Source organism: Pseudophryne corroboree, chromosome 2 (assembly GCF_028390025.1).
Source record: "Pseudophryne corroboree isolate aPseCor3 chromosome 2, aPseCor3.hap2, whole genome shotgun sequence".
NCBI classification, from domain to species: domain Eukaryota; kingdom Metazoa; phylum Chordata; class Amphibia; order Anura; family Myobatrachidae; genus Pseudophryne; species Pseudophryne corroboree.
This window is the reverse complement of record NC_086445.1, coordinates 33,413,199-33,440,421: the sequence shown is the minus strand read 5'-3', so window position 1 is coordinate 33,440,421 and position 27,223 is coordinate 33,413,199. Positions and strand designations below refer to the sequence as shown.

Genomic DNA, 27,223 nt, shown 5'->3' with positions numbered 1-27,223 from the left:
TCGTCGGGATCAGCTGCGATTATGGAATATTGACAATCCAACCGTGCTGCCGCAGCACTATCTGAGATAGTGCTACCCCGACTTCCAACTGTTCTCTGGATCTTGCCCTTATCAGGATATCGTCCAAGTAAGGGATAACTAACACTCCCTTCTTTCGAAGGAGTATCATCATTTCGGCCATTACCTTGGTAAAGACCCGGGGTGCCGTGGACAATCCAAACGGCAGCGTCTGAAACTGATAGTGACAGTTCTGTACCACAAACCTGAGGTACCCTTGGAGAAGGGTAAATTGGGACATGTAGGTAAGCATCTTTGATGTCCAGAGAGACCATATAGTCCCCTTCTTCCAGGTTTGCAATCACTGCTCTGAGTGACTCCATCTTGAATTTGAACCTTTGTATGTAAGTGCTCAAGGATTTTAGATTTAAAATTGGTCTCACCGAGCCGTCCGGCTTCGGTGCCACAAATAGTGTGGAATAGAACCCCTTTCCCTGTTGCAGGAGGGGTACCTTGATTATCACCTGCTGGGAATACAGCCTGTGAATGGCTTGCAATACTGCCTCCCTGTCTGAGGGAGACGTCGGTAAAGCAGACTTTATGAAACGGCGAGGGGGAGAAGTCTCGAATTTCTTGAGACGGGCCCCCACCGTGCCTGAGTCCGCTTGTAAAGCCCCAGCGTCATGCTGAGGACTTTGCGGAGGCGGGAGAGGGCTTTTGTTCCTGGGAACTGGCTGTTTGCTGCAGCCTTTTTCCTCTCCCTCTGCCACGGGGCAGAAATGAGGCGCCTTTTGCCCGCTTGCCCTTATGGGGCCGAAAGGACTGCACCTGATAATACGGCGTCTTCTTAGGTTGAGAAGCTACCTGGGGTAAAAATTTGGATTTTCCAGCAGTTGCCGTGGCTACCAGGTCTGATAGACCTACCCCAAATAACTCCTCCCCCTTATAAGGCAATACTTCCATGTGCCTTTTAGAATCCGCATCACCTGACCACTGCCACGTCCATAAACCTCTTCTTGCAGAAATGGACAGCGCGCTAACTCTTGATGCCAGTCGGCAAATATCCCTGTGTGCATCACGCATATATAGAAATGCATCCTTCAAATGCTCTATAGTCAGTAATATACTGTCCCTATCTAGGGTATCAATATTTTCAGTCAGGGAATCCGACCACGCCAGGCCCGCACTGCACATCCAGGCTGAGGCGATTGCTGGTCGCAGTATAACACCCGTGTGAGTGTATATACATTTTAGGATATTCTCCAGCTTTCTATCGGCAGGTTCCTTTAGGGCGGCCGTATCAGGAGAGGGTAGTGCTACCTGTTTAGACAAGCGTGTGAGCGCTTTATCCACCCTAGGGGGTGTTTCCCAACGTGCCCTATCCTCTGGCGGGAAAGGGTACGATGCCAATAACCTTTTAGGAATTACCAGTTTTTTATCGGGGGAAACCCACGCCTCATCACACACTTCATTTAATTCCTCGGATACAGGAAAAACTACAGGCAGTTTTTTCTCACCAAACATAATACCCTTTTTAGTGGTACTTGTATTATCAGAGATATGCAATACATTTTTCATTGCTTCAATCATGTAACGTGTGGCCCTAGTGGAAGTCACGTTTGTCTCCTCATCATCGACACTGGAGTCAGTATCCGTGTCTGTGTCTGCCATTTGAGGTAACGGGCGTTTTAAAGCCCCTGATGGCGTTTGAGACCCCTGGACAGGCGCAAGCTGAGTAGCCGGCTGTCTCATGTCGTCAACTGTCTGTCGTAAAGAGCTGACATTGTCACGCAATTCCTTCCATAAGCTCATCCACTCAGGTGTCGACTCCCTAGGGGGTGACAACTCTATAATAGGCAATTGCTCCGCCTCCATCTCATTTTCCTCCTCAAACATGTCGACACAATCGTACCGACACACCGCACACACACAGGGAATGCTCTGATAGAGGACAGGACCCCACTAGCCCTTTGGGGAGACAGAGGGAGAGTATGCCAGCACACACCAGAGCGCTATATATAGACAGGAATACCACTATAAAATGTGCTTTTCCCTTTATAGCTGCTGTTAGTATCAAAACTGCGCCAAATTAGTGCCCCCCTCTCTTTTTTACCCTTTTCTGTAGTGCAGGACTGCAGGGGAGAGTCAGGGAGACGTCCTTCCAGCGGAGCTGTGATGGAAAATGGCGCCCGTGTGCTGATGAGATAGGCGCCGCCCCCTTCTCGGCGGCCTTTTCTCCCGCTTTTTGGTGAGTTCTGGCAGGGGTTAAAATACATCCATATAGCCCTGGGGGTTATATGTGGTGTATTTATGCCAGCCAAGGTGTTTACATTGCTGCTCAGGGCGCCCCCCCCTAGCGCCCTGCACCCTCAGTGACCGAAGTGTGAAGTGTGCCTGAGTAACAATGGCGCACAGCTGCAGTGCTGTGCGCTACCTTGTTGAAGACTGATGTCTTCTGCCGCCGATTTTTCCGGACCTCTTCTTGCTTCTGGCTCTGTAAGGGGGGCGGCGGCGCGGCTCTGGGACCGAGCTCAGAGGCTGGGCCTGTGTTCGGTCCCTCTGGAGCTAATGGTGTTCAGTAGCCTAAGAAGCCCAATCCACTCTGCACGCAGGTGAGTTCGCTTCTTCTCCCCTTAGTCCCTCGATGCAGTGAGCCTGTTGCCGGCAGGTCTCACTGAAAATAAAAAACCTAAAACTAAACTTTCACTAAGAAGCTCAGGAGAGCCCCTAGTGTGCACCCTTCTCGGCCGGGCACAAAAATCTAACTGAGGCTTGGAGGAGGGTCATAGGGGGAGGAGCCAGTGCACACCAGGTAGTCCTAAAGCTTTACTTTTGTACCCAGTCTCCTGCGGAGCCGCTATTCCCCATGGTCCTTACGGAGTTCCCAGCATCCACTAGGACGTCAGAGAAAAATGGGTGTGGCCAGTTAAAATGGGACGTGATACACATATGCCCCCAATGATGCGGTGCCAGATCCACAATTGCCCCCACAGTGCCAGGTATACAAATGCCCCCACAGTGCCAGGTATACAAATGCCCCTCACAGTGCCAGGTATACAAATGCCCCTCACAGTGCCAGGTATACAAATGCCCCTCACAGTGCCAGGTATACAGATGTCCCTCACAGTGCCAGGTATACAAATGCCCCCACAGTGCCAGGTATACAAATGCCCCTCACAGTGCCAGGTATACAGATGTCCCCACAGTGCCAGGTATACAGATATCCCCACAGTGCCAGGTATACAGATGCCCCACAGTGCCAGGTATACAGATGCCCCCACAGTGCCAGGTATACAGATGCCCCTCACAGTGCCAGTTATACAGATGTCCCCACAGTGCCAGGTATACAAATGCCCCTCACAGTGCCAGGTATACAAATGCCCCTCACAGTGCCAGGTATACAAATGCCCCTCACAGTGCCAGGTATACAAATGCCCCTCACAGTGCCAGGTATACAGATGTCCCCACAGTGCCAGGTATACAGATGCCCCCACAGTGCCAGGTATACAAATGCCCCTCACAGTGCCAGTTATACAGATGCCCCCACAGTGCCAGGTATACAAATGCCCCCACAGTGCCAGTTATACAGATGCCCCCACAGTGCCAGGTATACAAATGTCCCCACAGTGCCAGGTATACAAATGCCCCCACAGTGCCAGGTATACAAATGCCCCCACAGTGCCAGGTATACAAATGCCCCCACAGTGCCAGGTATACAAATGCCCTCTCCCCTCTGTGCTGCTTACCGTGCTCCTTTCGGCGGGACACGGAGGAGAGCGCGGCTGTCGGGTGGGAGCGGCGGCGTGTAGTACTTCAAACCAGCCGCCGGTTCGAGAGCCAATCAGAGCTCGCGGACCGGCAGCCGTGGCTCCTGATTGGCTGCCGGTCCGCGAGCTCTGATTGGCTCACGGACCGGCGGCTGGTTTGAAGTACTACACGCCGCCGCTCCCACTCGACAGCCGCGCTCTCCTCCCTGTTCTGACAGCTGAGACACGCTGCCGCCGGACTGAGCGGCAGCGTGTCTCACTGACACAAGCTGGTGGGCCGGACCAAATACCTATACGGCCCGCGGGCCGGAGGTTCCCCACCACTGCAATAGAGTATAGCAATACATACAAGATGGGTCCTCCCACACCTAGTGTCTATGGGGTGTATGTACTAAGCCTTGGAGAGAGATAAAGTACCAACCAACCAGCTCCTAACTGCATCACAGCGCTTTGTATACAGATTCAGGCTCAGTCGCACTGGTTTTGGTGTAGAGGTAATCAGGGGATTGCACAGGGTGCGGATGGTACTCCTATGAATAACACATGATGCCTCCGTATGTCAGATGAGTATCACACACCTCAGATCGTCCTGCAGCAGCCTCGCTCCTCACCCGTCTCTCCTCCTTTAGATGGGAAATGTTTTCAAGTGGAGTGACGGAGACTTTTATCTGTCCCTGGCATTGCCCGGCAAAGTCACCTATATTATACCAGCCGCACACTGACTGGAAACCGGAGAGTAACGGCGAGAGATCCACGGAGGCGAAGCCCAGCACTCGCTCCACATCTGCAGGAGACCAGAGAGGTGTCAGGGTACACATACACACGCATAGCAACACACGTGTAACACGGACACATCTGCAGGAGACCAGAGAGGCGTCAGGGTACACATACACACGCATAGCAACACACACATGTAACACCGACACATCTGCAGGAGACCATAGTGGCGTCAGGGTACACATACACACGCATAGCAACACACACATGTAACACTGACACACCTGCAGGAGACCAGAGAGGCGTCAGGGTACACATACACACGCATAGCAACACACACATGTAACACCGACACATCTGCAGGAGACCATAGTGGCGTCAGGGTACACATACACACGCATAGCAACACACACATGTAACACCGACACATCTGCAGGAGACCATAGTGGCGTCAGGGTACACATACACACGCATAGCAACACACACATGTAACACTGACACACCTGCAGGAGACCAGAGAGGCGTCAGGGTACACATACACACGCATAGCAACACACACATGTAACACCAACACATATGCAGGAGACCATAGGGGCGTCAGGGTACACATACACACGCATAGCAACACACACATGTAACACTGACACATCTGCAAGAGACCAGAGAGGCGTCAGGGTACACATACACACGCATAGCAACACACACATGTAACACCGACACATATGCAGGAGACCATAGGGGCGTCAGGGTACACATACACACGCATAGCAACACACACATGTAACACAGACACATCAGCAGGAGACCAGAGAGGCGTCAGGGTACATATACACACGCATAGCAACACACACATGTAACACCGACACATCTGCAGGAGACCAGAGAGGCGTCAGGGTACACATACACACGCATAGCAACACACACATGTAACACTGACACATCTGCAAGAGACCAGAGAGGTGTCAGGGTACACATACACACGCATAGCAACACACACATGTAACACCGACACATCTGCAGGAGACCACAGAGGCGTCAGGGTACACATACACAGGCATAGCAACACACACATGTAACACTGACACATCTGCAAGAGACCAGAGAGGCGTCAGGGTACACATACACACGCATAGCAACACACACATGTAACACGGACACATCTGCAGGAGACCACAGAGGCGTCAGGGTATACATATACAGACACACGGTAACCTGGACAAATCTGCAGGAGATCAGAGAGGTGTCAGAGTGCACATATACAGTCACATGGATAGCAACACACGTATAACATGGACACATCTGCAGGAGACCAGAGGCGTCAGGGTATACATATACAGACACACGGATAGCAACATACACGTGTAACACGGACACATCTGCAGGAGACCAGAGAGGCGTCAGGGTACACATACACACGGATAGCAACACACGTGTAACACGGACACATCTGGAGGTTACCAGAGGTGTCAGGGTACACATGTACAGACACACGGATAGCAACACACACGTGTAACATGGACACACCTGCAGGAGACCAGAAAGGCGTCAAGGTACACATATACAGTCACATGGATCGCAACACACACGTGTAACACGGATACATCTGCAGGCGACCACACAGGCGTCAGGGTACACATATACAGTCACACGCATAGCAACACACACGTGTAGCATGGACACAACTGCAGGAGACCAGAGAGGCGTTAGGGTACACATATACAGACACACGGATAGCAACACACACGTAACACGGACACCTCTGCAGAAGTCAGGGAACAGTAATACAGATACATAGATAGCAACACACACGTGTAACGGACACATCTGTAGGAGACCAGAGAGGCATCAGGGTAAATACAGACACACGGATAACAACACACACGTGTAACACGGACACATCTGCAGGAAACCAGAGGGGCCTGAGGGTAAATAATACAAACACGGACCGCAACACATACATGTAATACGAACACATCCGTAGGAGACCAGAGAGGTGCCAGGGTACACTAATACAGACACATAGATAGCAACACACACGTGTAACACGGACACATCTGAAGGAGACCAGAGAGGCGTCAGGGTAAATTAATGCAGACACACGGATAGCAACACACATGCGTAACACGGACACATCTGTAGGAGACCAGAGAGGTGTCAGGGTTCACTAATACAGTCACACGGATAACAACACACGTGTAACACGGACACATCTGCAGGATACCAGAGACATGTCTGGGTACATATATAGAGTCACACGGATAGCATCACACACATGTAACACGGACACAACTGCATGACACATGCTCCAAATCATAGACATAATACACATTTATCACAGATAGTAAAGTGTACAAAGAGACATTTGCTAAGAATATCAAACAACTATTGCTACAAGTGTACATGTGACAATACGGCCAATGTATTTCTATCAGTGGGGTGATCTGTTCCTGATCTCAGCGCCCTGCGTTATATCCCTGATTTACACACACCGGCCGGCACACGGCTCTGCAGGGCCATGTCCCTTGTGTCTATTACTGACATGCAGCAGCCCAATGATCTCCACAGGATGCTACGGAATACACCCATCTATATACTACACGTGATTGTATATTACCTGCTTTATGCCACACCTTGAACACTAAGGTCTGCTGCGGGTCCAGAAGAAGCTCTCTGCTCAACCTACAGTAACAAACACAAGAACAGGAAGCATTTACTCTCTATGGTCAGTGACATGTATGACGTATGTGTGTGAGGAGATCAGCATCACTGCCCAGGTGACAGAACGAGAGACGCAGCCTCTGCTGAACCACTATATAGGGACAGAAGCTGACTCTACACATAAGCCAATGATGATAGGATTGGGTCACAATTGGGCCAGCCCCACACGTCACTCACTGTACTGTAACGCACGAGGGCTCGTTACCTGGCTTGGAGCTGAAAGTTCCACGTCGGGGAGTCCGTGTTGCCCATTATCGGGGTAGCTACAGGAGTTGCGTCACCGGCTACAGGAAAGGACACACAGCAGCTGGGTGTGGACACGGCTCGCTCCGTCAGAGGGCTCCCTGTAACAGGACAAGGCGAAGGACACGGATAACATTAGACATCTGCTTGCAAAGAGTTAAACTGCGAAGCCCAGAAACAAATATAAAATTCTCAGCTTTTCCAGGTAAATCAGTCTCTGTGATTGCGGCACTGTATAACGGTCTCACACTGACGCAGGGTACACACTGGGATGATATCGGCCCCATGTGTCGTTTTCGACAGATCCGGAATGACACATTGGAGATATCGCTCAGTGTCTATGTCCGATACGCGGGTGCCCATGATCACTAGCGTCGTCGCTCAGTCGGCACTGCTGCATGGCCAACCGGGTGATAAGCGATATGTCACTTTGACTTCCTCACATCGTTTAATGTGTACCCAGGAACCAATATGTCGTCCCAGGCCTTGCCCTCCTCCAACCGCAGCCATCTCAAAGTGGTGATGGTAAAGTTCTGTTAGATGGATTAGACTGGTAGCTGTAACATTAAAATAACGTATGTCTGCATGGCGGCGTTACCTTTCAGGCTGAGGTGCATCGCTCGTTCTACAACTATATTCACAGCAAACGTGTTCTCCAGATCGACATCGACTGGCTGACTGCCGGAGCTCTTCCGAGGATTATCAGGCCGTTCCGTCTCATTAGTCCCAACGTGATCCTCTTGTCCCCCATCAGTATTCTGCCCGGAGACGTCCTGTGCTTCGTCGTCCTCATCGAGGCTCTGCTCCTCTGCAGAGCTTGGGCACCGGGCAGTTACCGTAGGGTGATAGGCGGAGCCCATAGACAGGTGAGCCCTCACTGCGGCGCCCCACAGATTGGGGGAATTACGCTTGAACAAGGGATAAACACCTGTAAAATAAGTAGAAGAGGTTTTCAGCCACCACTGAGCAGCTGTCACCGTTCTCTTCGCTCAGTTTTTAATTTTGAGTATTTTTTTTAAGTCGCTCGTTTGTTGGGTTTGTGTTTCTAAAAGGGAGCGATGGGGAGACAGAGATGAATCCACCACGCCACAAGTAATTACACCAGAGTGCTTTTACTCCTTAATTCAGGAGACCACCACCAATTGCACCCAAACATGATGCATTTTCAGGCTCCTCGGAACAATCTTTCAAAGTTCTATTAAACACCTGGCAACCGTCCAATGGGCCAGGTCACCTCTCAAACTTCCCTTGAGCGGTTGTGTTTAGAAGCACCACAAGGGTGGTGATCTCCAGGGTTCCTAGTTATGGGAGCTCCCTGGTTCTACTAGTGCACAGTAAACAATGGAATTGTAGTTTAAGTAGGTACGAGATAGTCACTAAAACACACTGAAAACGAGTCATGTGACATAAGATAACGGGGGCCTGTAATACAAGTAAAGGATCAGAAAAACGCAAAAAGTGCTACATAAATTTAGAACGCCGTCCCTGACAAAGGAGTGGACAAATCAATAGACCTACCGCTAACTGACAGAGTCCGAGGAGTGTTTTCGGAGAGAGCGGTAAGATCCACATAGGCACATCCGAGAAGACGGTCAGTCTCTTGAGGTCTCGGCCCACTGGTGTCCTTGCCGTAGGAGCGCCAGATTTGAATTTCTAACTTCTCCTCCCTCAGGTACCATACAAGAGGTTGGTGTTTCATCAGTTCTATGCTCCTCGACTGCTCAAACACAACGGTTGCCTGCTGGCTATCTTCAGAAAGCGTCGGCCTTTTCAAGGGGGAACAGACCGCTTCTTTATCGTACAGCTTGTACCTTAGATAGCAATAAGTGCTCTTCTGGATGTGTCGGTGCCCTGCGATCAGAAGACAGTGCACCGGAAGCCAGATCTTGGGAATAGTAACGGACAGGTTGACCAGGTCTTCCTTCTGCCACTCATCTCCAGAATGAGCCTCAACTTCATCCTCATATTCACTCCAGCCCAGCCCTCGAGCAACCTCCAGCACACGTTCTCTATCTGAGTGATGAGCGAAACCAACAGAAAGCTCCAGGCCACCCACAACATTCTCCAAGATGCCCGACAAACTGGTCAACTTGGTGTCCTCGGGGATCATCACTGGGTACCAGCCGGAAATTCCTAAAAGACAAACGTTGGAGAGCCACAATGTTGTAGTGCTTCATGTAGGAGTGTGCGGACATATAAGCACATATACTCGCTTGGGATAGGCATAAGAATAGTCTTACAAAGAACTACAGATCTAATAGGGTTGAAGTTACCAAAAAGATAAATACTACACAATGTATCTCCTGGGTAAAGGACTAGGAACAGACGTCATGTGGATTCCTAGTCCTTTACTTGGTTCCTAGACCTTTAATCCAGAGATACATTGCGTACTGTTATATATAATTTAGTATATAGACTTATACCCTTTTTACACCACCGCTTCATCCCAGGTTATTGAGGTGTAAACCAAGGTTCCGGCTCGGTGTGAAAGGGTCCTCCCAAAAAGCAAAAAACAAAACAAACGGGTAGTGTGAGCAGTCCGAACCAAGTCCCATTCACAGTACAGGAAGAGCGGGATCTCCAGCCCTAGGAGATGCAGCGTAAATGGGTCCGACCTGGGAATAACCCGAGTTGGAGACACAGTGTGAACGGGGTCTTTCCCTGATTGGAACCATGGGATTGGACCTGGGATTTTGGTATGAAAATAAGAATTTACTTACCGATAATTCTATTTCTCGTAGTCCGTAGTGGATGCTGGGACTTCCGTAAGGACCATGGGAATAGCGGCTCCGCAGGAGACTGGGCACAAAAGTAAAAGCTTTAGACTAGCTGGTGTGCACTGGCTCCTCCCCCTATGACCCTCCTCCAAGCCTCAGTTAGGATACTGTGCCCGGACGAGCGTACATAATAAGGAAGGATTTTGAATCCCGGGTAAGACTCATACCAGCTACACCAATCACACCGTACAACCTGTGATCTGAACCCAGTTAACAGTATGATAAACGTAGGAGCCTCTGAAAAGATGGCTCACAACAATAAACAACCCGATTTTTTTGTAACAATAACTATATACAAGTATTGCAGACAATCCGCACTTGGGATGGGCGCCCAGCATCCACTACGGACTACGAGAAATAGAATTATCGGTAAGTAAATTCTTATTTTCTCTGACGTCCTAGTGGATGCTGGGACTTCCGTAAGGACCATGGGGATTATACCAAAGCTCCCAAACGGGCGGGAGAGTGCGGATGACTCTGCAGCACCGAATGAGAGAACTCCAGGTCCTCCTCAGCCAGGGTATCGAATTTGTAAAATTTTGCAAACGTGTTTGCCCCTGACCAAGTAGCTGCTCGGCAAAGTTGTAAAGCCGAGACCCCTCGGGCAGCCGCCCAAGATGAGCCCACTTTCCTTTTGGAATGGGCTTTTACAGATTTTGGCTGTGGCAGTCCTGCCACAGAATGTGCAAGCTGAATTGTACTACAAATCCAACGAGCAATCGTCTGCTTAGAAGCAGGAGCACCCAGCTTGTTGGGTGCATACAGGATAAACAGCGAGTCAGATTTTCTGACTCCAGCTGTCCTGGAAACATATATTTTCAGGGCCCTGACTACGTCCAGCAACTTGGAGTCCTCCAAGTCCCTAGTCGCCGCAGGTACCACGATAGGCTGGTTCATGTGAAACGCTGAAACCACCTTAGGGAGAAATTGAGGGCGAGTCCTCAGTTCTGCCCTGTCTGAATGAAAAATTAGGTAAGGGCTTTTATATGATAAAGCCGCCAATTCAGAGACACGCCTGGCTGAAGCCAGGGCTAACAGCATGACCACTTTCCATGTGAGATATTTCAAATCCACAGTGGTGAGTGGTTCAAACCAATGTGATTTTAGGAGACTCAACACTACATTGAGATCCCAAGGTGCCACTGGAGGCACAAAAGTAGGCTGTATATGCAGTACCCCTTTGACAAACGTCTGAACTTCAGGAACAGAAGCTAGTTCTTTTTGGAAGAAGATTGACAGGGCCGAAATTTGAACCTTAATGGACCCTAATTTTAGGCCCATAGATAGTCCTGTTTGCAGGAAATGCAGGAAACGACCCAGTTGAAATTCCTCTGTAGGGGCCTTCTTGGCCTCACACCACGCAACATATTTCCGCCAAATGCGGTGATAATGTTTTGCGGTTACATCCTTTCTGGCCTTGACCAGGGTAGGTATGACTTCATCTGGAATGCCTTTTTCCTTCAGGATCCGGCGTTCAACCTCCATGCCGTCAAACGCAGCCGCGGTAAGTCTTGAAACAGACAAGGTCCCTGCTGGAGCAGGTCCTTTCTGAGAGGTAGAGGCCACGGGTCCTCCGTGAGCATCTCTTGCAGTTCCGGGTACCAAGTTCTTCTTGGCCAATCCGGAGCCACGAGTATAGTTCTTACTCCTCTCCTTCTTATGATTCTCAGTACTTTGGGTATGAGAGGCAGAGGAGGGAACACATACACCGACTGGTACACCCACGGTGTTACCAGAGCGTCCACCGCTATTGCCTGAGGGTCCCTTGACCTGGCGCAATATCTGTCCAGTTTTTTGTTGAGACGGGACGCCATCATGTCCACCTTTGGTTTTTCCCAACGGTTTACAATCACTTGGAAGACTTCTGGGTGAAGTCCCCACTCCCCCGGGTGGAGGTCGTGTCTGCTGAGGAAGTCTGCTTCCCAGTTGTCCACTCCCGGAATGAACACTGCTGACAGTGCTACCACATGATTATCCGCCCAGCGGAGAATCCTTGCAGCTTCTGCCATTGCCCTCCTGCTTCTTGTGCCGCCCTGTCTGTTGACGTGGGCGACTGCCGTGATGTTGTCCGATTGGATCAATACCGACCGACCCTGAAGCAGAGGCCTTGCTTGACTTAGGGCATTGTAAATGGCCCTTAGTTCCAGGATATTTATGTGAAGAGACGTTTCCATGCTTGACCACAAGCCCTGGAAATTTCTTCCCTGTGTGACTGCTCCCCAGCCTCTCAGACTGGCATCCGTGGTCACCAGCATCCAATCCTGAATGCCGAATCTGCGGCCCTCTAGAAGATGAGCACTCTGTAACCACCACAGGAGACACACCCTTGTCCTTGGAGATAGGGTTATCCGCTGATGCATCTGAAGATGCGATCCGGACCATTTGTCCAGCAGATCCCACTGAAAAGTTCTTGCATGGAATCTTCCGAATGGAATTGCTTCGTAAGAAGCCACCATTTTTCCCAGGACTCTCGTGCATTGATGCACTGACACTTGGCCTGGTTTTAGGAGGTTCCTGACTAGCTCGGATAACTCCCTGGCCTTCTCCTCCGGGAGAAACACCTTTTTCTGGACTGTGTCCAGAATCATCCCCAGGAACAGTAGACGTGTTGTTGGAATCAGCTGTGATTTTGGGATATTTAGAATCCACCCGTGCTGACGTAGCACTACCTGAGACAGTGCTACTCCGAACTCTAACTGTTCCCTGGATCTTGCCCTTATCAGATCGTCCAAGTAAGGGATAATTAAGACGCCTTTGCTTCAAAGAAGAATCATCATTTCGGCCATTACCTTGGTAAAGACCCGGGGTGCCGTGGACAATCCAAACGGCAGCGTCTGAAACTGATAATGACAGTTTTGAACCACAAACCTGAGGTACCCTTGGTGAGGAGGGAAGATTGGGACATGGAGATAAGCATCTTTGATGTCCAGAGATACCATATAGTCCCCTTCTTCCAGGTTCGCTATCACTGCTCTGAGTGATTCCATCTTGAATTTGAACCTTTTTATGTAAGTGTTCAAGGATTTCAGATTTAAAATTGGACTCACCGAGCCGTCCGGCTTCGGTACCACAAACAGCGTGGAATAATACCCCTTTCCCTGTTGTAGGAGGGGTACCTTGATTATCACCTGCTGGGAATACAGCTTGTGAATGGCTTCCAATACTGCCTCCCTGTCGGAGGGAGGCGTTGGAAGAGCAGACTTCAGGAACCGGCGAGGGGGAGACGTCTCGAATTCCAATTTGTACCCCTGTGATACTACCTGCAGGATCCAGGGGTCCACTTGCGAGTGAGCCCACTGCGCGTTGAAATTTTTGAGACGGGCCCCCACCGTGCCTGAGTCCGCTTGTAAAGCCCCAGCGTCATGCTGAAGACTTGGCAGAAGCGGGGGAGGGCTTCTGCTCCTGGGAAGAGGCTGCCTGGTGCAGTCTTTTTCCTCTTCCTCTGCCCCGGGGCAGAAATGAGTGGCCTTTTGCTCGCTTGTTCTTATAGGAACGAAAGGACTGAGTTTGAAAAGACGGTGTCTTTTTCTGCTGAGAGGTGACCTGGGGTAAAAAAGGTGGACTTTCCAGCCGTTGCCGTGGCCACCAGGTCTGATAGACCGACCTCAAATAACTCCTCCCCTTTATACGGCAATACTTCCATATGTCGTTTGGAATCTGCATCACCTGACCACTGTCGCGTCCATAACGCCCTTCTGGCAGAAATGGACATCGCACTCACTCTTGATGCCAGGGTGCAAATATCCCTCTGTGCATCTCGCATATATAGAAATGCATCCTTTAAATGCTCTATAGTTAATAAAATACTGTCCCTATCCAGGGTATCAATATTTTCAGTCAGGGAATCCGACCAAGCCACTCCAGCGCTGCACATCCAGGCTGAGGCGATTGCTGGTCGCAGTATAACACCAGTATGTGTGTATATACCTTTTAGGATATGTTCCAGCCTTCTATCAGCTGGTTCCTTGAGGGCGGCCGTATCAGGAGACGGTAACGCCACTTGTTTTGATAAGCGTGTGAGCGTCTTATCTACCCTAGGGGGTGTTTCCCAACGTGCCCTAACCTCTGGCGGGAAAGGGTATAGTGCCAATAATTTGTTAGAAATCAGCAGTTTTTTATCGGGGGAAACCCACGCTTTATCACACACCTCATTTAATTCCTCTAATTCAGGAAAAACTACTGGTAGTTTTCACACCCCACATAATACCCTTTTTTGTGGTACTTGTAGTGTCAGAAATGTTCAATGCCTCCTTCATTGCCGTGATCATGTAACGTGTGGCCCTACTGGACATTACGTTTGTCTCCTCACCGTCGACACTGGATTCAGTATCCGTGTCTGGGTCTGTGTCGACCATCTGAGGTAACGGGCGTTTTAGCGCCCCTGACGGTGTCTGAGACGCCTGAACAGGCACTAACTGATTTGCCGGCTGTCTCATGTCGTCAACAGTTTTTTGCAAAGTGCTGACATTGTCACGTAATTCTTTAAATACGACCATCCAGTCAGGTGTCGACTCCCTAGGGGGTGACATCACTAACACAGGCAATTGCTCTGCTTCCACATCATTTTCCTCCTCATACATGTCGACACAATCGTACCGACACCCAGCACACACACAGGGAATGCTCTGATAGAGGACAGGACCCCACTAGCCCTTTGGGGAGACAGAGGGAGAGTTTGCCAGCACACACCAGAGCGCTATAAATATGCAGGGATAACCTTATATAAGTGTTACTCCCTGTTATAGCTGCTGTATTATATATTAGCTGCCAATAGTGCCCCCCCTCTCTTGTTTTACTCTGATTCTTGTAGCAGGACTGCAGGGGAGAGTCAGGGAGCCGTCCTTCCAGCGGAGCTGTGAGGGAAAATGGCGCTCGTGTGCTGAGGAGATAGGCTCCGCCCCCTTCTCGGCGGCTTTTTCTCCCGCTTTTTTCAGGAAAACTGGCAGGGGTTAAATGCATCCATATAGCCCAGGAGCTATATGTGATGCATTTCTTTAGCCATATAAGGTTTTTATAGTGTTTTATTGCGTCTCAGGGCGCTCCCCCCCAGCGCCCTGCACCCTCAGTGACCGGAGTGTGAAGTGTGCTGAGAGCAATGGCGCACAGCTGCAGTGCTGTGCGCTACCTTATTTGAAGACAGGAACGTCTTCTGCCGCCGCTTTCTCCGGACCTCTTCGCTCTTCTGGCTCTGTAAGGGGGCCGGCGGCGCGGCTCCGGGACCCATCCAGGCTGAACCTGTGATCGTCCCTCTGGAGCTAATGTCCAGTAGCCAAGAAGCCCAATCCACTCTGCACGCAGGTGAGTTCGCTTCTTCTCCCCTTAGTCCCACGATGCAGTGAGCCTGTTGCCAGCAGTACTCACTGAAAATAAAAAACCTATTTAAACTTTTACTTCTAAGCAGCTCAGGAGAGCCACCTAGCATGCACCCTTCTCGTTCGGGCACAAAAATCTAACTGGGGCTTGGAGGAGGGTCATAGGGGGAGGAGCCAGTGCACACCAGCTAGTCTAAAGCTTTTACTTTTGTGCCCAGTCTCCTGCGGAGCCGCTATTCCCATGGTCCTTACGGAAGTCCCAGCATCCACTAGGACGTCAGAGAAAGGGGTATTAGTAATCAACATTTGAGGGTAATTTCAAGTCTATCTTATCATGGAATGGTGCTGCGCCACCTGTGGGCTGGAAACCTAGAAGCTGCTTTTGTAGTTCCTGGATTGTCAGATATGCAAAACGCCCCATAGGGAACTGCTTTCTTGGGGGGCTCCAACAACAATGAAGTACTGATGAAGGGAGGGCGACCCAATTACCTGATCTCTTGGTCAGAAGATCTCGAGCCGGGATTCTCACCACACCCAACTGATGGTCACGGGCTGGTAGAAGTTTGTTCGCACTGACTGCAGATAGAACCATAAAACCATGAATTAGGGGCAGATTTATTGAGTATATTTTTGTTATCACTCACTACAAATGTTAAATGGGTCTGAAGCCAATCAGCTGCTAACGTCGTGTGTTTGAAAAATGACAGAAGCGGATTGGCTGGAGTACCATTTCATTCTTAACCAGTGAGAACAAGAACATCAGTCTTTGTTAAATCTGTCCTGGGAAAAGGTTTCTTTAATGATGCACAGAAGTTGACTGACAATCACTGGAGACGAGGCCACACATATAAAGAGGATGCAGTTATGTAACCGACAGTCACAATAACTCCCCCTGCATCCCGATGTCTCAAAATGACGACTAGAAGGGACTATTCCCAGTCGTGGGTGTCCACCACACCCATACAGTGGGATCAGAACCTGTGGCAGGCAACCGAGCCCGTAAGGGGCTTCACTTCGCCCCCACCCCTGGCATTCTGCGGCCGGGATCCGGCGTCGGGATGCTGACAGCCGGTAACACAGCCCCAGCCCGTATAAAGGAGCAGTGGCTGCACTCTCACCTTGCGTTACACTCTGGTGGTGAATGGAAAGGACGATCTCGGAGAAGTGAAGGATCTCGGCCAGGCTGCAGGCCTCCCCGCTGCTCCTCTGTGTCACCAGGCTACAAGGAAACTCCGAGTGATGGTCAAACTCTGGGCAGAAACTGCGAGCAACTGTGCGTGTGCTGCGACTCTCCGCCTCCGGTAGGAAAGGTGGGCGGATGACGGTGAATGCGTTCACGCCAACGTCTGCGCTGTACTGAAAGGAAGGGTCCTGCTGGGCCAGAACTCTGATAGGACAAAAAAAGAACAAGTCTTTCATCTCTCCATTTATGTAGCAGAATATAAATCAACACTCGTTACTGCCAAATATCATGTACAGTCTTATTGTGTAATTATTCATTCTCCGCTATCCCTGTCCCACTTCAGCCTTGTCCCATCTGTTATCTCTTTTTATACCCCAATGTCTCTCTGGTCTTGTGCCCTGCACAGTGGGCTGTATACATGACCGGAGACATGACAGGAGGTTATGGGCACTGGGGGAAAGATACTCCAGGAAGAGCAGTCCGGGTTCTTCCAATGAGCGGAGGAATTGTCCTACAACACATACTAATCTAGACAGAGGAGGAGGAACCGATCCTGTAAGAAGTACCTGGCAGCAGCCTGGAGACCGGACGCCCGGTGGATCTGGACGGATATAGAGACCATGCGAGTTGCCAACATTCCAACCAGGTTCCTGACGGAGCGCCGGTAGCTCACATTCACACTCAGTAGACCTGGAAACATTGCAAAGAGGTTAGTTCAATTTGCGCCATGCTGCATTTACGCTGGTTTTATGGGCACAGGGTTATGGGATGGTTACCGGAGGATGGAGGGCGAGTCTCTGCTGGGATCTCGCTCATCGGGGTAAGCGGCAAACAGAACGCCTGGATTCCCACTTCCTCACGATGGTGCATGGTCACCATGGCGCAGAGACGGGACAGCGGAAGGACTCCTTTGGCCACCATCTGGTCCCTGACATTGGGATAATAGTACCTGCACGGGATTGTTATATAAAACATCTGTAGGGGGTAATATGTCCGTGTGTGGCATTAATATAGCACCTGTATAATATAACGTATAGATAGGTTATCAGTAGCACACACAGACTCAAACCCTTGCTGTCTGCGTGCTGTCCATCTCACCAGGTCAGGGGCATTTACTTGGCCTGAGCCATCAAGAGAAGGACAAAGCAAGCGTTATTAAAATGGCAAATCCAGTATGGATACGATGGTGTGATTATCAGGGAGACTTGGAGAAAACATATGCTGGGGAAATACAGAGAGACCACTAAACCCTACAAGGGATTACAATATAGGAGAGGCCACTAATCCCTACAAGAGAATATATTGTAGTATATCAATATGACCAGGAGAGCCACCACTGGTGTGCAGGCCTCACTGGGGGCCCACAACTGGTGTCCAGGCCTCACTGGGGGCCCACAACTGGTGTCCAGGCCTCACTGGGGGCCCACAACTGGTGTCCAGGCCTCACCACTGGTGTCCAGGCCTCACTGGGGGCCCACCACTGGTGTCCAGGCCTCACTGGGGGCCCACCACTGGTGTCCAGGCCTCACTGGGGGCCCACCACTGGTGTCCAGGCCTCACTGGGGCCCATTAATGAAATGATTGAAACGGTACTTGATTAAATATTTTACTCATTTTTACATTCAATTATGTGATACATAACACAGCGCTTCAGCTGTAAATTTTGCTACTCAATAAAACACATACTACAGTTTCTCCTCATGCGATGAGGAACGTACTACAACTCAGCCCCAAGAGAGACCACACGCCAGGATCAACCACATAATAGAGTTTAACATTGCACATAGAAGCCAGCGCAGTGTAAGAGCCAGATCAGCCATATTACTACCAAACAGAAGCACAAAACACGTCACATCAGCCACACGCGTGCGTCTTACCGGCACCAGACTTCGAATGTCAGCCCCCCTCCCCCGGATAGGCCCTGTGTGGAGAATGCACCGAGCAGCAGCCTCTGTACCGGGGTGTCTGACGGAGCAACCAAGGAATGGCTCTGCCGGTCATTGAAGACGGGATCAGGTACGCAGAGAGTGGTGGCTGTGCGCACGGGCTTAAGACTGATACCTGGAATACAGAGAGAGAGGGAGGGAACGCTGAGATATATTATTAGCACTCAGTCACATTATTCCTGCCTACAGCATTCCAGATAGGTTCACCTGAAACTGTAAAGGACAGCAACAGCAATACACATGATCATGCCTGACATTAGAAAGAAACGACACTGCCCATTCCATAATATAATAAAATGGCTCCAAAATAAAAATACAAAATGTTGTACCTCTCGCCCCTAAGACACAAATCGCAAAAAAAACCTCAAAACAAATTAAGCGCATAAATAAAAATAGATAAAAAAGATAAATTATATATATATATAATAAGAATTTACTTACCGATAATTCTATTTCTCGGAGTCCGTAGTGGATGCTGGGGATCCTGAAAGGACCATGGGGAATAGCGGCTCCGCAGGAGACAGGGCACAAAAAAGTAAAGCTTTACTAGGTCAGGTGGTGTGCACTGGCTCCTCCCCCTATGACCCTCCTCCAGACTCCAGTTAGGTACTGTGCCCGGACGAGCATACACAATAAGGGAGGCATTTTGAATCCCGGGTAAGACTCATACCAGCCACACCAATCACACCGTACAACTTGTGATCTAAACCCAGTTAACAGTATGACAACAGAAAGGGCCTCTTAAAGATGGCTCCTTAACAATAACCCGAATTAGTTAACAATAACTATGTACAAGTATTGCAGATAATCCGCACTTGGGATGGGCGCCCAGCATCCACTACGGACTCCGAGAAATAGAATTATCGGTAAGTAAATTCTTATTTTCTCTATCGTCCTAAGTGGATGCTGGGGATCCTGAAAGGACCATGGGGATTATACCAAAGCTCCCAAACGGGCGGGAGAGTGCGGATGACTCTGCAGCACCGAATGAGAGAACTCCAGGTCCTCCTTTGCCAGGGTATCAAATATGTAAAATTTTACAAACGTGTTCTCCCCCGACCACGTAGCTGCTCGGCAGAGTTGTAATGCCGAGACCCCTCGGGCAGCCGCCCAAGATGAGCCCACCTTCCTTGTGGAGTGGGCTTTTACAGTTTTAGGCTGTGGCAGGCCTGCCACAGAATGTGCAAGTTGAATTGTGTTACAAATCCAACGAGCAATCGACTGCTTAGAAGCAGGTGCGCCCAACTTGTTGGGTGCATACAATATAAACAGCGAGTCAGATTTTCTGACTCCAGCCGTCCTTGCAATGTATATTTTTAAGGCTCTGACAACGTCCAACAACTTGGAGTCCTCCAAGTCGCTAGTGGCCGCAGGCACCACAATAGGTTGGTTCAGATGAAATGCTGATACCACTTTAGGGAGAAAATGCGGACGAGTCCGCAGTTCTGCCCTATCCGAATGGAAGATTAGATAAGGACTTTTATAAGATAAAGCCGCCAATTCAGATACTCTCCTGGCAGAGGCCAGGGCTAGTAACATAGTCACTTTCAATGTGAGATATTTCAAATCCACCTTTTTCAATGGTTCAAACCAATGGGATTTGAGGAAATCTAAAACTACATTTAGATCCCACGGTGCCACCGGAGGCACCACAGGAGGCTGTATATGCAGTACTCCCTTGACAAAAGTCTGGACCTCAGGGACAGAGGCCAATTCTTTTTGGAAGAATATTGACAGGGCCGAAATTTGAACCTTAATGGATCCCAATTTGAGACCCATAGATAATCCTGATTGCAGGAAATGTAGGAAACGACCCAGTTGGAATTCCTCCGTCGGAACCTTCCGATCCTCACACCACGCTACATATTTTCGCCAAATGCGGTGATAATGTTTCACGGTGACTTCCTTCCGTGCCTTAATCAAGGTAGGAATGACTTCTTCTGGAATGCCTTTCCCTTTTAGGATCTGGCGTTCAACCGCCATGCCGTCAAACGCAGCCGCGGTAAGTCTTGAAAAAGACAGGGACCCTGCTGTAGCAGGTCCCTTCTCAGAGGTAGAGGCCACGGTTCGTCCGTGAGCATCTCTTGAAGTTCCGGATACCAAGTCCTTCTCGGCCAATCCGGAACCACTAGTATTGTTCTTACTCTTCTTTGCCGTATGATCTTCAATACCTTTGGTATGAGCGGCAGAGGAGGAAACACATACACTGACTGGTACACCCAAGGAGTTACCAGTGCGTCCACAGCTATTGCCTGTGGATCTCTTGACCTGGCGCAATATTTGTCCAGTTTCTTGTTGAGGCGAGACGCCATCATGTCTACAATTGGTCTTTCCCAACGGTCTATTAACATGTTGAAGACTTCTGGATGTAGACCCCACTCTCCCGGATGAAGATCGTGTCTGCTGAGGAAGTCTGCTTCCCAGTTGTCCACGCCCGGGATGAACACTGCTGACAGTGCTATCACGTGATTCTCCGCCCAGCGAAGAATCTTGGCAGCTTCTGCCATTGCACTCCTGCTTCTTGTGCCGCCCTGCCTGTTTACATGGGCGACCGCCGTGATGTTGTCCGACTGAATCAACACCGGCTTTCCTTGCAGGAGAAGTTCCGCCTGGCTTAGAGCATTGTAGATTGCTCTTAGTTCCAGAATGTTTATGTGAAGAGACTTTTCCAGACTCGTCCATACTCCCTGGAAGTTTCTTCCTTGTGTGACTGCTCCCCAGCCTCTCAGGCTGGCGTCCGTGGTCACCAGGATCCAATCCTGAATGCCGAATCTGCGGCCTTCTAATAGGTGAGCCTTCTGCAACCACCACAGAAGTGACACCCTTGTCTTTGGTGACAGGGTTATTCGCAGGTGCATCTGCAGATGCGACCCTGACCATTTGTCCAACAGATCCCTTTGGAATATTCTTGCATGGAATCTGCCGAATGGAATTGCTTCGTAAGAAGCCACCATTTTTCCCAGGACTCTTGTGCATTGATGTACTGACACTTTTCCTGGTTTTAGGAGGTTCCTGACCAGATCGGATAACTCCTTGGCTTTTTCCTCTGGAAGGAAAACCTTTTTCTGAACCGTGTCCAGAATCATTCCTAGGAACAGCAGACGAGTTGTCGGGATTAAATGGGATTTTGGAATATTCAGAATCCACCCGTGTTGTCTTAGCACCTCTTGAGATAGTGCTAAAGCTGTCTCCAGCTGTTCTCTGGACCTTGCCCTTATTAGGAGATCGTCCAAGTATGGGATAACTAATACGCCTTTTCTTCGAAGAAGAATCATCATCTCGGCCATTACCTTGGTAAAGACCCGAGGCGCCGTGGACAATCCGAACGGCAGCGTCTGAAACTGATAGTGACAGTTTTGAACAATGAACCTGAGGTACCCCTGGTGTGCGGGGTAAATCGGAACGTGTAGATACGCATCCTTGATGTCCAAGGATACCATAAAGTCCCCTTCTTCCAGGTTCGCTATCACTGCTCTGAGTGACTCCATCTTGAACTTGAACTTTTTTATGTAGAGGTTCAAGGACTTCAGATTTAGAATAGGCCTTACCGAGCCATCCGGCTTCGGTACCACAAATAGAGTGGAATAATACCCCTTTCCTTGTTGTAATAGGGGTACTTTGACTATCACCTGCTGAGCGTACAGCTTGTGAATGGCTTCCAACACCCTCTCCCTTTCGGAAGAGACGGTTGGTAAGGCAGACTTCAGGAAACGATGAGGAGGATCCGTCTCTAATTCCAACCTGTACCCCTGAGATATTATCTGCAGGATCCAGGGGTCTACCTGCGAGTGAGCCCACTGCGCGCTGTAATTTTTGAGACGGCCCCCCACTGTCCCCGAGTCCGCTTGAGAGGCCCCAGCGTCATGCTGAGGTTTTTGCAGGAGCCGGGGAGGGCTTCTGTTCCTGGGAAGGAGCTGCCTGTTGGTGTCTCTTCCCTCTTCCTCTGCCTCGTGGCAGGTACGACAAGCCCTTTGCTCTCTTATTTTTGTAGGAGCGAAAAGGCTGCGGTTGAAAAGTCGGTGCCTTTCTCTGTTGGGGAGTGACTTGAGGTAAAAAAGTGGATTTCCCGGCAGTAGCCGTGGCCACCAAGTCTGATAGACCAACTCCAAATAACTCCTCCCCTTTATACGGCAAAACCTCCATGTGACGTTTTGAATCCGCATCGCCTGTCCACTGTCGTGTCCATAAGGCTCTTCTGGCTGAAATGGACATAGCACTCACCCGAGATGCCAGTGTGCAAATATCCCTCTGTGCATCACGCATATAGATAAATGCATCCTTTATTTGTTCTAACGACAGTAAAACATTGTCCCTATCTAGGGTATCAATATTTTCAATCAGGGATTCTGACCAAACTACTCCAGCACTGCACATCCAGGCAGTTGCTATAGCTGGTCGTAGTATAACACCTGCATGTGTGTATATATTCTTTTGAATAACTTCCATCTTTCTATCTGATGGATCCTTAAGTGCGGCCGTCTCAGGAGAGGGTAACGCCACTTGTTTGGATAAGCGTGTGAGCGCCTTGTCCACCTTAGGGGGTGTTTCCCAGCGCGCCCTAACCTCTGGCGGGAAAGGGTATAATGCCAATAACTTTTTTGAAATTATCAACTTTTTATCAGGAGCAACCCACGCTTCATCACACACGTCATTTAATTCTTCTGATTCAGGAAAAACTGTTTGTAGTTTTTTCACACCATACATAATACCCTGTTTTACGGTATCTGTAGTATCAGTTAAATGTAACGTCTCCTTCATTGCCAAAATCATATAACGTGTGGCCCTACTGGAAAATACGTTTGAATTTCTACCGTCGTCACTGGAATCAGTGCCCGTGTCTGGGTCTGTGTCGACCGACTGAGGCAAAGGGCGTTTTACAGCCCCTGACGGTGTTTGAGGCGCCTGGACAGGCATTAATTGATTGTCCGGCCGCCTCATGTCCTCCACTGACTGTTTAAGGGAAGATAAACCATCACGTAATTCCACAAATAAAGGCATCCATTCTGGTGTCGACCCCCTGGGGGGTGACATCTGCATATTTGGCAATTGCTCCGCCTCCACACCAATATCGTCCTCATACATGTCGACACCACGTACCGACACACACCGCAAACTCACAGGGAATGCTCTAATGAAGACAGGACCCACTAGCCCTTTTGGGGAGACAGAGGGAGAGTCTGCCAGCACACACCACAAAGCGCTATATATACAAGGGATATCCTTATATTAAGTGCTCCCTTATAGCTGCTTTAATATATATATATATAGCCATTAATGTGCCCCCCCTCTCTGTTTTACCCTGTTTCTGTAGTGCAGTGCAGGGGAGAGACCTGGGAGCCGTTCTGACCAGCGGAGCTGTGACAGAAAATGGCGCCGTGTGCTGAGGAGATAGGCCCCGCCCCTTTTTCGGCGGGTTCTTCTCCCGCTATTTTTCCAGTCAGGCAGGGGTTAAATATCTCCATATAGCCCCTATGGGCTATATGTGAGGTATTTTTAGCCTTGTATAAGGTTTATATTTGCCTCTCAGAGCGCCCCCCCCCAGCGCTCTGCACCCTCAGTGACTGCCCAGTGAAGTGTGCTGAGAGGAAAATGGCGCACAGCTGCAGTGCTGTGCGCTACCTTATGAAGACTGAGGAGTCTTCAGCCGCCGGTTTCCGGACCTCTTCACGCTTCAGCATCTGCAAGGGGGTCGGCGGCGCGGCTCCGGGACCGGACTCCACGGCTGGGCCTGTGTTCGATCCCTCTGGAGCTAATGGTGTCCAGTAGCCAAGCAGCAAATCCACTCTGCATGCAGGTGAGTTTACTACTTTCCCCCTAAGTCCCACGTTGCAGTGATCCTGTTGCCAGCAGGACTCACTGTAAAGAAAAAAACCTAAACTAAACTTTCTCTAAGCAGCTCTTTAGGAGAGCCACCTAGATTGCACCCTTCTCGTTCGGGCACAAAATCTAACTGGAGTCTGGAGGAGGGTCATAGGGGGAGGAGCCAGTGCACACCACCTGACCTAGTAAAGCTTTACTTTTTTGTGCCCTGTCTCCTGCGGAGCCGCTATTCCCCATGGTCCTTTCAGGATCCCCAGCATCCACTTAGGACGATAGAGAAATATATATATATATATATATATATATACACACACACACACACACACACACACACACACAAACAAAAAACCCAGCACTCACCAAAGTAAGCTCACTTATCCTTAACAATTCAATAAATAAATGATGGGGGTTTAGTTAGTGGATTGGCCAATGCACGGAAGCCTGCATACCGATCTCCAAGGTACCCCACCTTCATGCAGGTCCTACACTATCACAGAGTCTCAAAACCTGACTACTTCACTGCTGTTACACACATCATCTGCCTGCTAGATTTAATGTGTACCTGCCACACCTTTATGGCTTTTAAAGGTACACTAGTCACCTTTTGCACTGGCTCAAAGATGATTGCTAAGGAACAGCTGAGACAGGTTCAGAATAATAGAGTCCACACAGGGGTGCATGAGAAAGCTAGTGGCCACGGTTAATAAGAGTTAACCATAGATTAACCCCATCGTATACACACAGAGAGAAAACCACAGCACTCGCCACCCCAGAAGCGGGGTACAGCTATGCACTTACCGCGATGTGGTCATGGGCTACATGCACCCCGCCCTGTGAGTGGTAAGTACGGCTGTGTACCCCGCTTTTGGGGTGGAGAGTGCTGTGTTACATGCACCCCACCCTGTGAGTGGTAAGTACGGCTGTGTACCCCGCTTTTGTGGTGGAGAGTGCTGTGTTACATGCACCCCGCCCTGTGAGTGGTAAGTACGGCTGTGTACCCCGCTTTTGTGGTGGAGAGTGCTGTGTTACATGCACCCCGCCCTGTGAGTGGTAAGTACGGCTGTGTACCCCGCTTTTGTGGTGGAGAGTGCTGTGTTACATGCACCCTGCCCTGTGAGTGGTAAGTGCATAGCTGTACCCCGCTTCTGGGGTGGCGAGTGCTGTGGTTTTCGCTCTCTGTGTGTGTAATAGATAGATAGATAGATAGATATATATATATATATATATATATATATCTATCTAAGGATTTTAATTACCTACCTAAGGGATACTGGGTACACTTATTACGATGGGGTATGGATGGGGTCCAAAGGAGCCGGTGCACTTTAAATTTCTTCAACAGGGTGTGCTGGCTCCTCCCCTCTATGCCCTCCCCCTCAGCTCGGTCAAACTAACAACCGCTAGTGAAAACAGAAAAAGCAACAGCTGACAATAACAACAACTTCACACAAGAACAATAACTTGCAGGAAAAAGTTGAAGCACAGAGGCGGGCTCTCAGTATACCTTATGGACTACGAAAAAATCCTCTTTTCTCTAACATCCATAAGGGATACTGGGGATATTTATTATGACGGGGACGTCCCAAAGCTCCCAGAATGGGTGGGAACATGCTGAGACGCCTGTAACACTGTATGTCCAAAATGGACATCCTCCGTAGCCAGGGTATCAAACCTGTAGAACTTGACAAAGCTGTTAGTCCCTGACCAGGTAGCGGCCCGACACAGTTGCAGGGCTGAGACACCCTGGGCAATCGCCCAGGAAGCACCCACAAACCTGGTGGAGTGGGCCTTGACAGACCTAGGAACAGGTAAGGTCGCTGAAGCATAGGCCTGTTGAATAGAAAGCCTAATCCAACGGGCAATGGACTGCTTGGAAGTAGGAAGACCTTTCTTGTGAGCATCATAGAGGAAATACTATGCCTGATCATAGTGACTCATTTTAAGTTTGGAAATAAAAGTTAAATTTTAAATATCGAATAATCATTTCAAAAAGAGTGCGCCACACACTAAGCCCTTCTTTTAGTGACAGGCCCACTAGTGGCTTACACTAAATAACTTCTAGAGAGAGAGCATCATAGAGGACAAATAAGGAATTCGATTTCAGGACAGCAGAAGTCCTCTTGACGTAAATCCTCAGGGCTCACACCACATCCAAAGACCCAGGGAGAGAGGAAGTGGCGGAAGCCGCCGGAACCACAATACGCTGAGTCAGGTGGAACGCAGAAACCACCTTTGGCAGGAACTGCTGACGAGTCCTGAGCTCAGCTCTGTCCGCATGAAAGACCAGGTAGGGACTCCTACAGTACAAAGCACCCAGTTCCGAAACATGCCTAGCGGAGGCCAAGGCCAAGAGCATAACAGTCTTCCACGTAAAATATTTTATCTTCAACCGACACCAGAGGCTCAAACCGAGAGGACTGTAGAAATTTCAGAACCATGTTTAGATCCCAAGGAGCCGTGGGCGGCACCAAGGGAGGCTGTATGCGAAAAACACCTTGCAGAAACGTTTGAACTTCAGGCAAAGCAGCCAATTTCTTCTGGAAGAAGATGGACAATGCCGAGATCTGGACCATTATGGAGCCCAACCTGAGGCCCATATCCACCCAAGCCTGTAGGAAGCGCAAAAAGCGCCCTAGGTTAAAGACCTCAGCCGGACACCTTCGGCTCTCACACCAGGAGACGTATCGTTTCCAGATATGGTGGTAATGCTTCGACGTGACAGCCTTCCTGGCCTGAACCATGG

General features: G+C 49.7%; 1 protein-coding gene and 1 long non-coding RNA gene across 2 annotated transcripts in view; one reads left to right on the top strand and one right to left on the bottom strand.

Annotated features, from left to right (window-relative positions):
* The window catches only part of C2CD3 (C2 domain containing 3 centriole elongation regulator), a 165,777-nt gene that overhangs the window by 55,313 nt on the left and 83,241 nt on the right, over window positions 1-27,223 (bottom strand). The window contains exons 18-27 of the mRNA XM_063950988.1: window positions 18,592-18,775; window positions 17,491-17,663; window positions 17,281-17,404; window positions 16,650-16,918; window positions 16,021-16,107; window positions 8,961-9,575; window positions 8,041-8,370; window positions 7,405-7,543; window positions 7,096-7,160; window positions 4,343-4,548 (exon numbers count right to left, since the gene is read on the bottom strand). Of these exons, the coding sequence (XP_063807058.1) occupies window positions 4,343-4,548; window positions 7,096-7,160; window positions 7,405-7,543; window positions 8,041-8,370; window positions 8,961-9,575; window positions 16,021-16,107; window positions 16,650-16,918; window positions 17,281-17,404; window positions 17,491-17,663; window positions 18,592-18,775 (2,192 nt within the window). The remainder of the gene's footprint in view (window positions 1-4,342; window positions 4,549-7,095; window positions 7,161-7,404; window positions 7,544-8,040; window positions 8,371-8,960; window positions 9,576-16,020; window positions 16,108-16,649; window positions 16,919-17,280; window positions 17,405-17,490; window positions 17,664-18,591; window positions 18,776-27,223) is intronic.
* Window positions 1-27,223, top strand: part of LOC134994552 (uncharacterized) — a 66,435-nt gene that overhangs the window by 25,168 nt on the left and 14,044 nt on the right. The gene's annotated exons all lie outside the window — the stretch shown is intronic.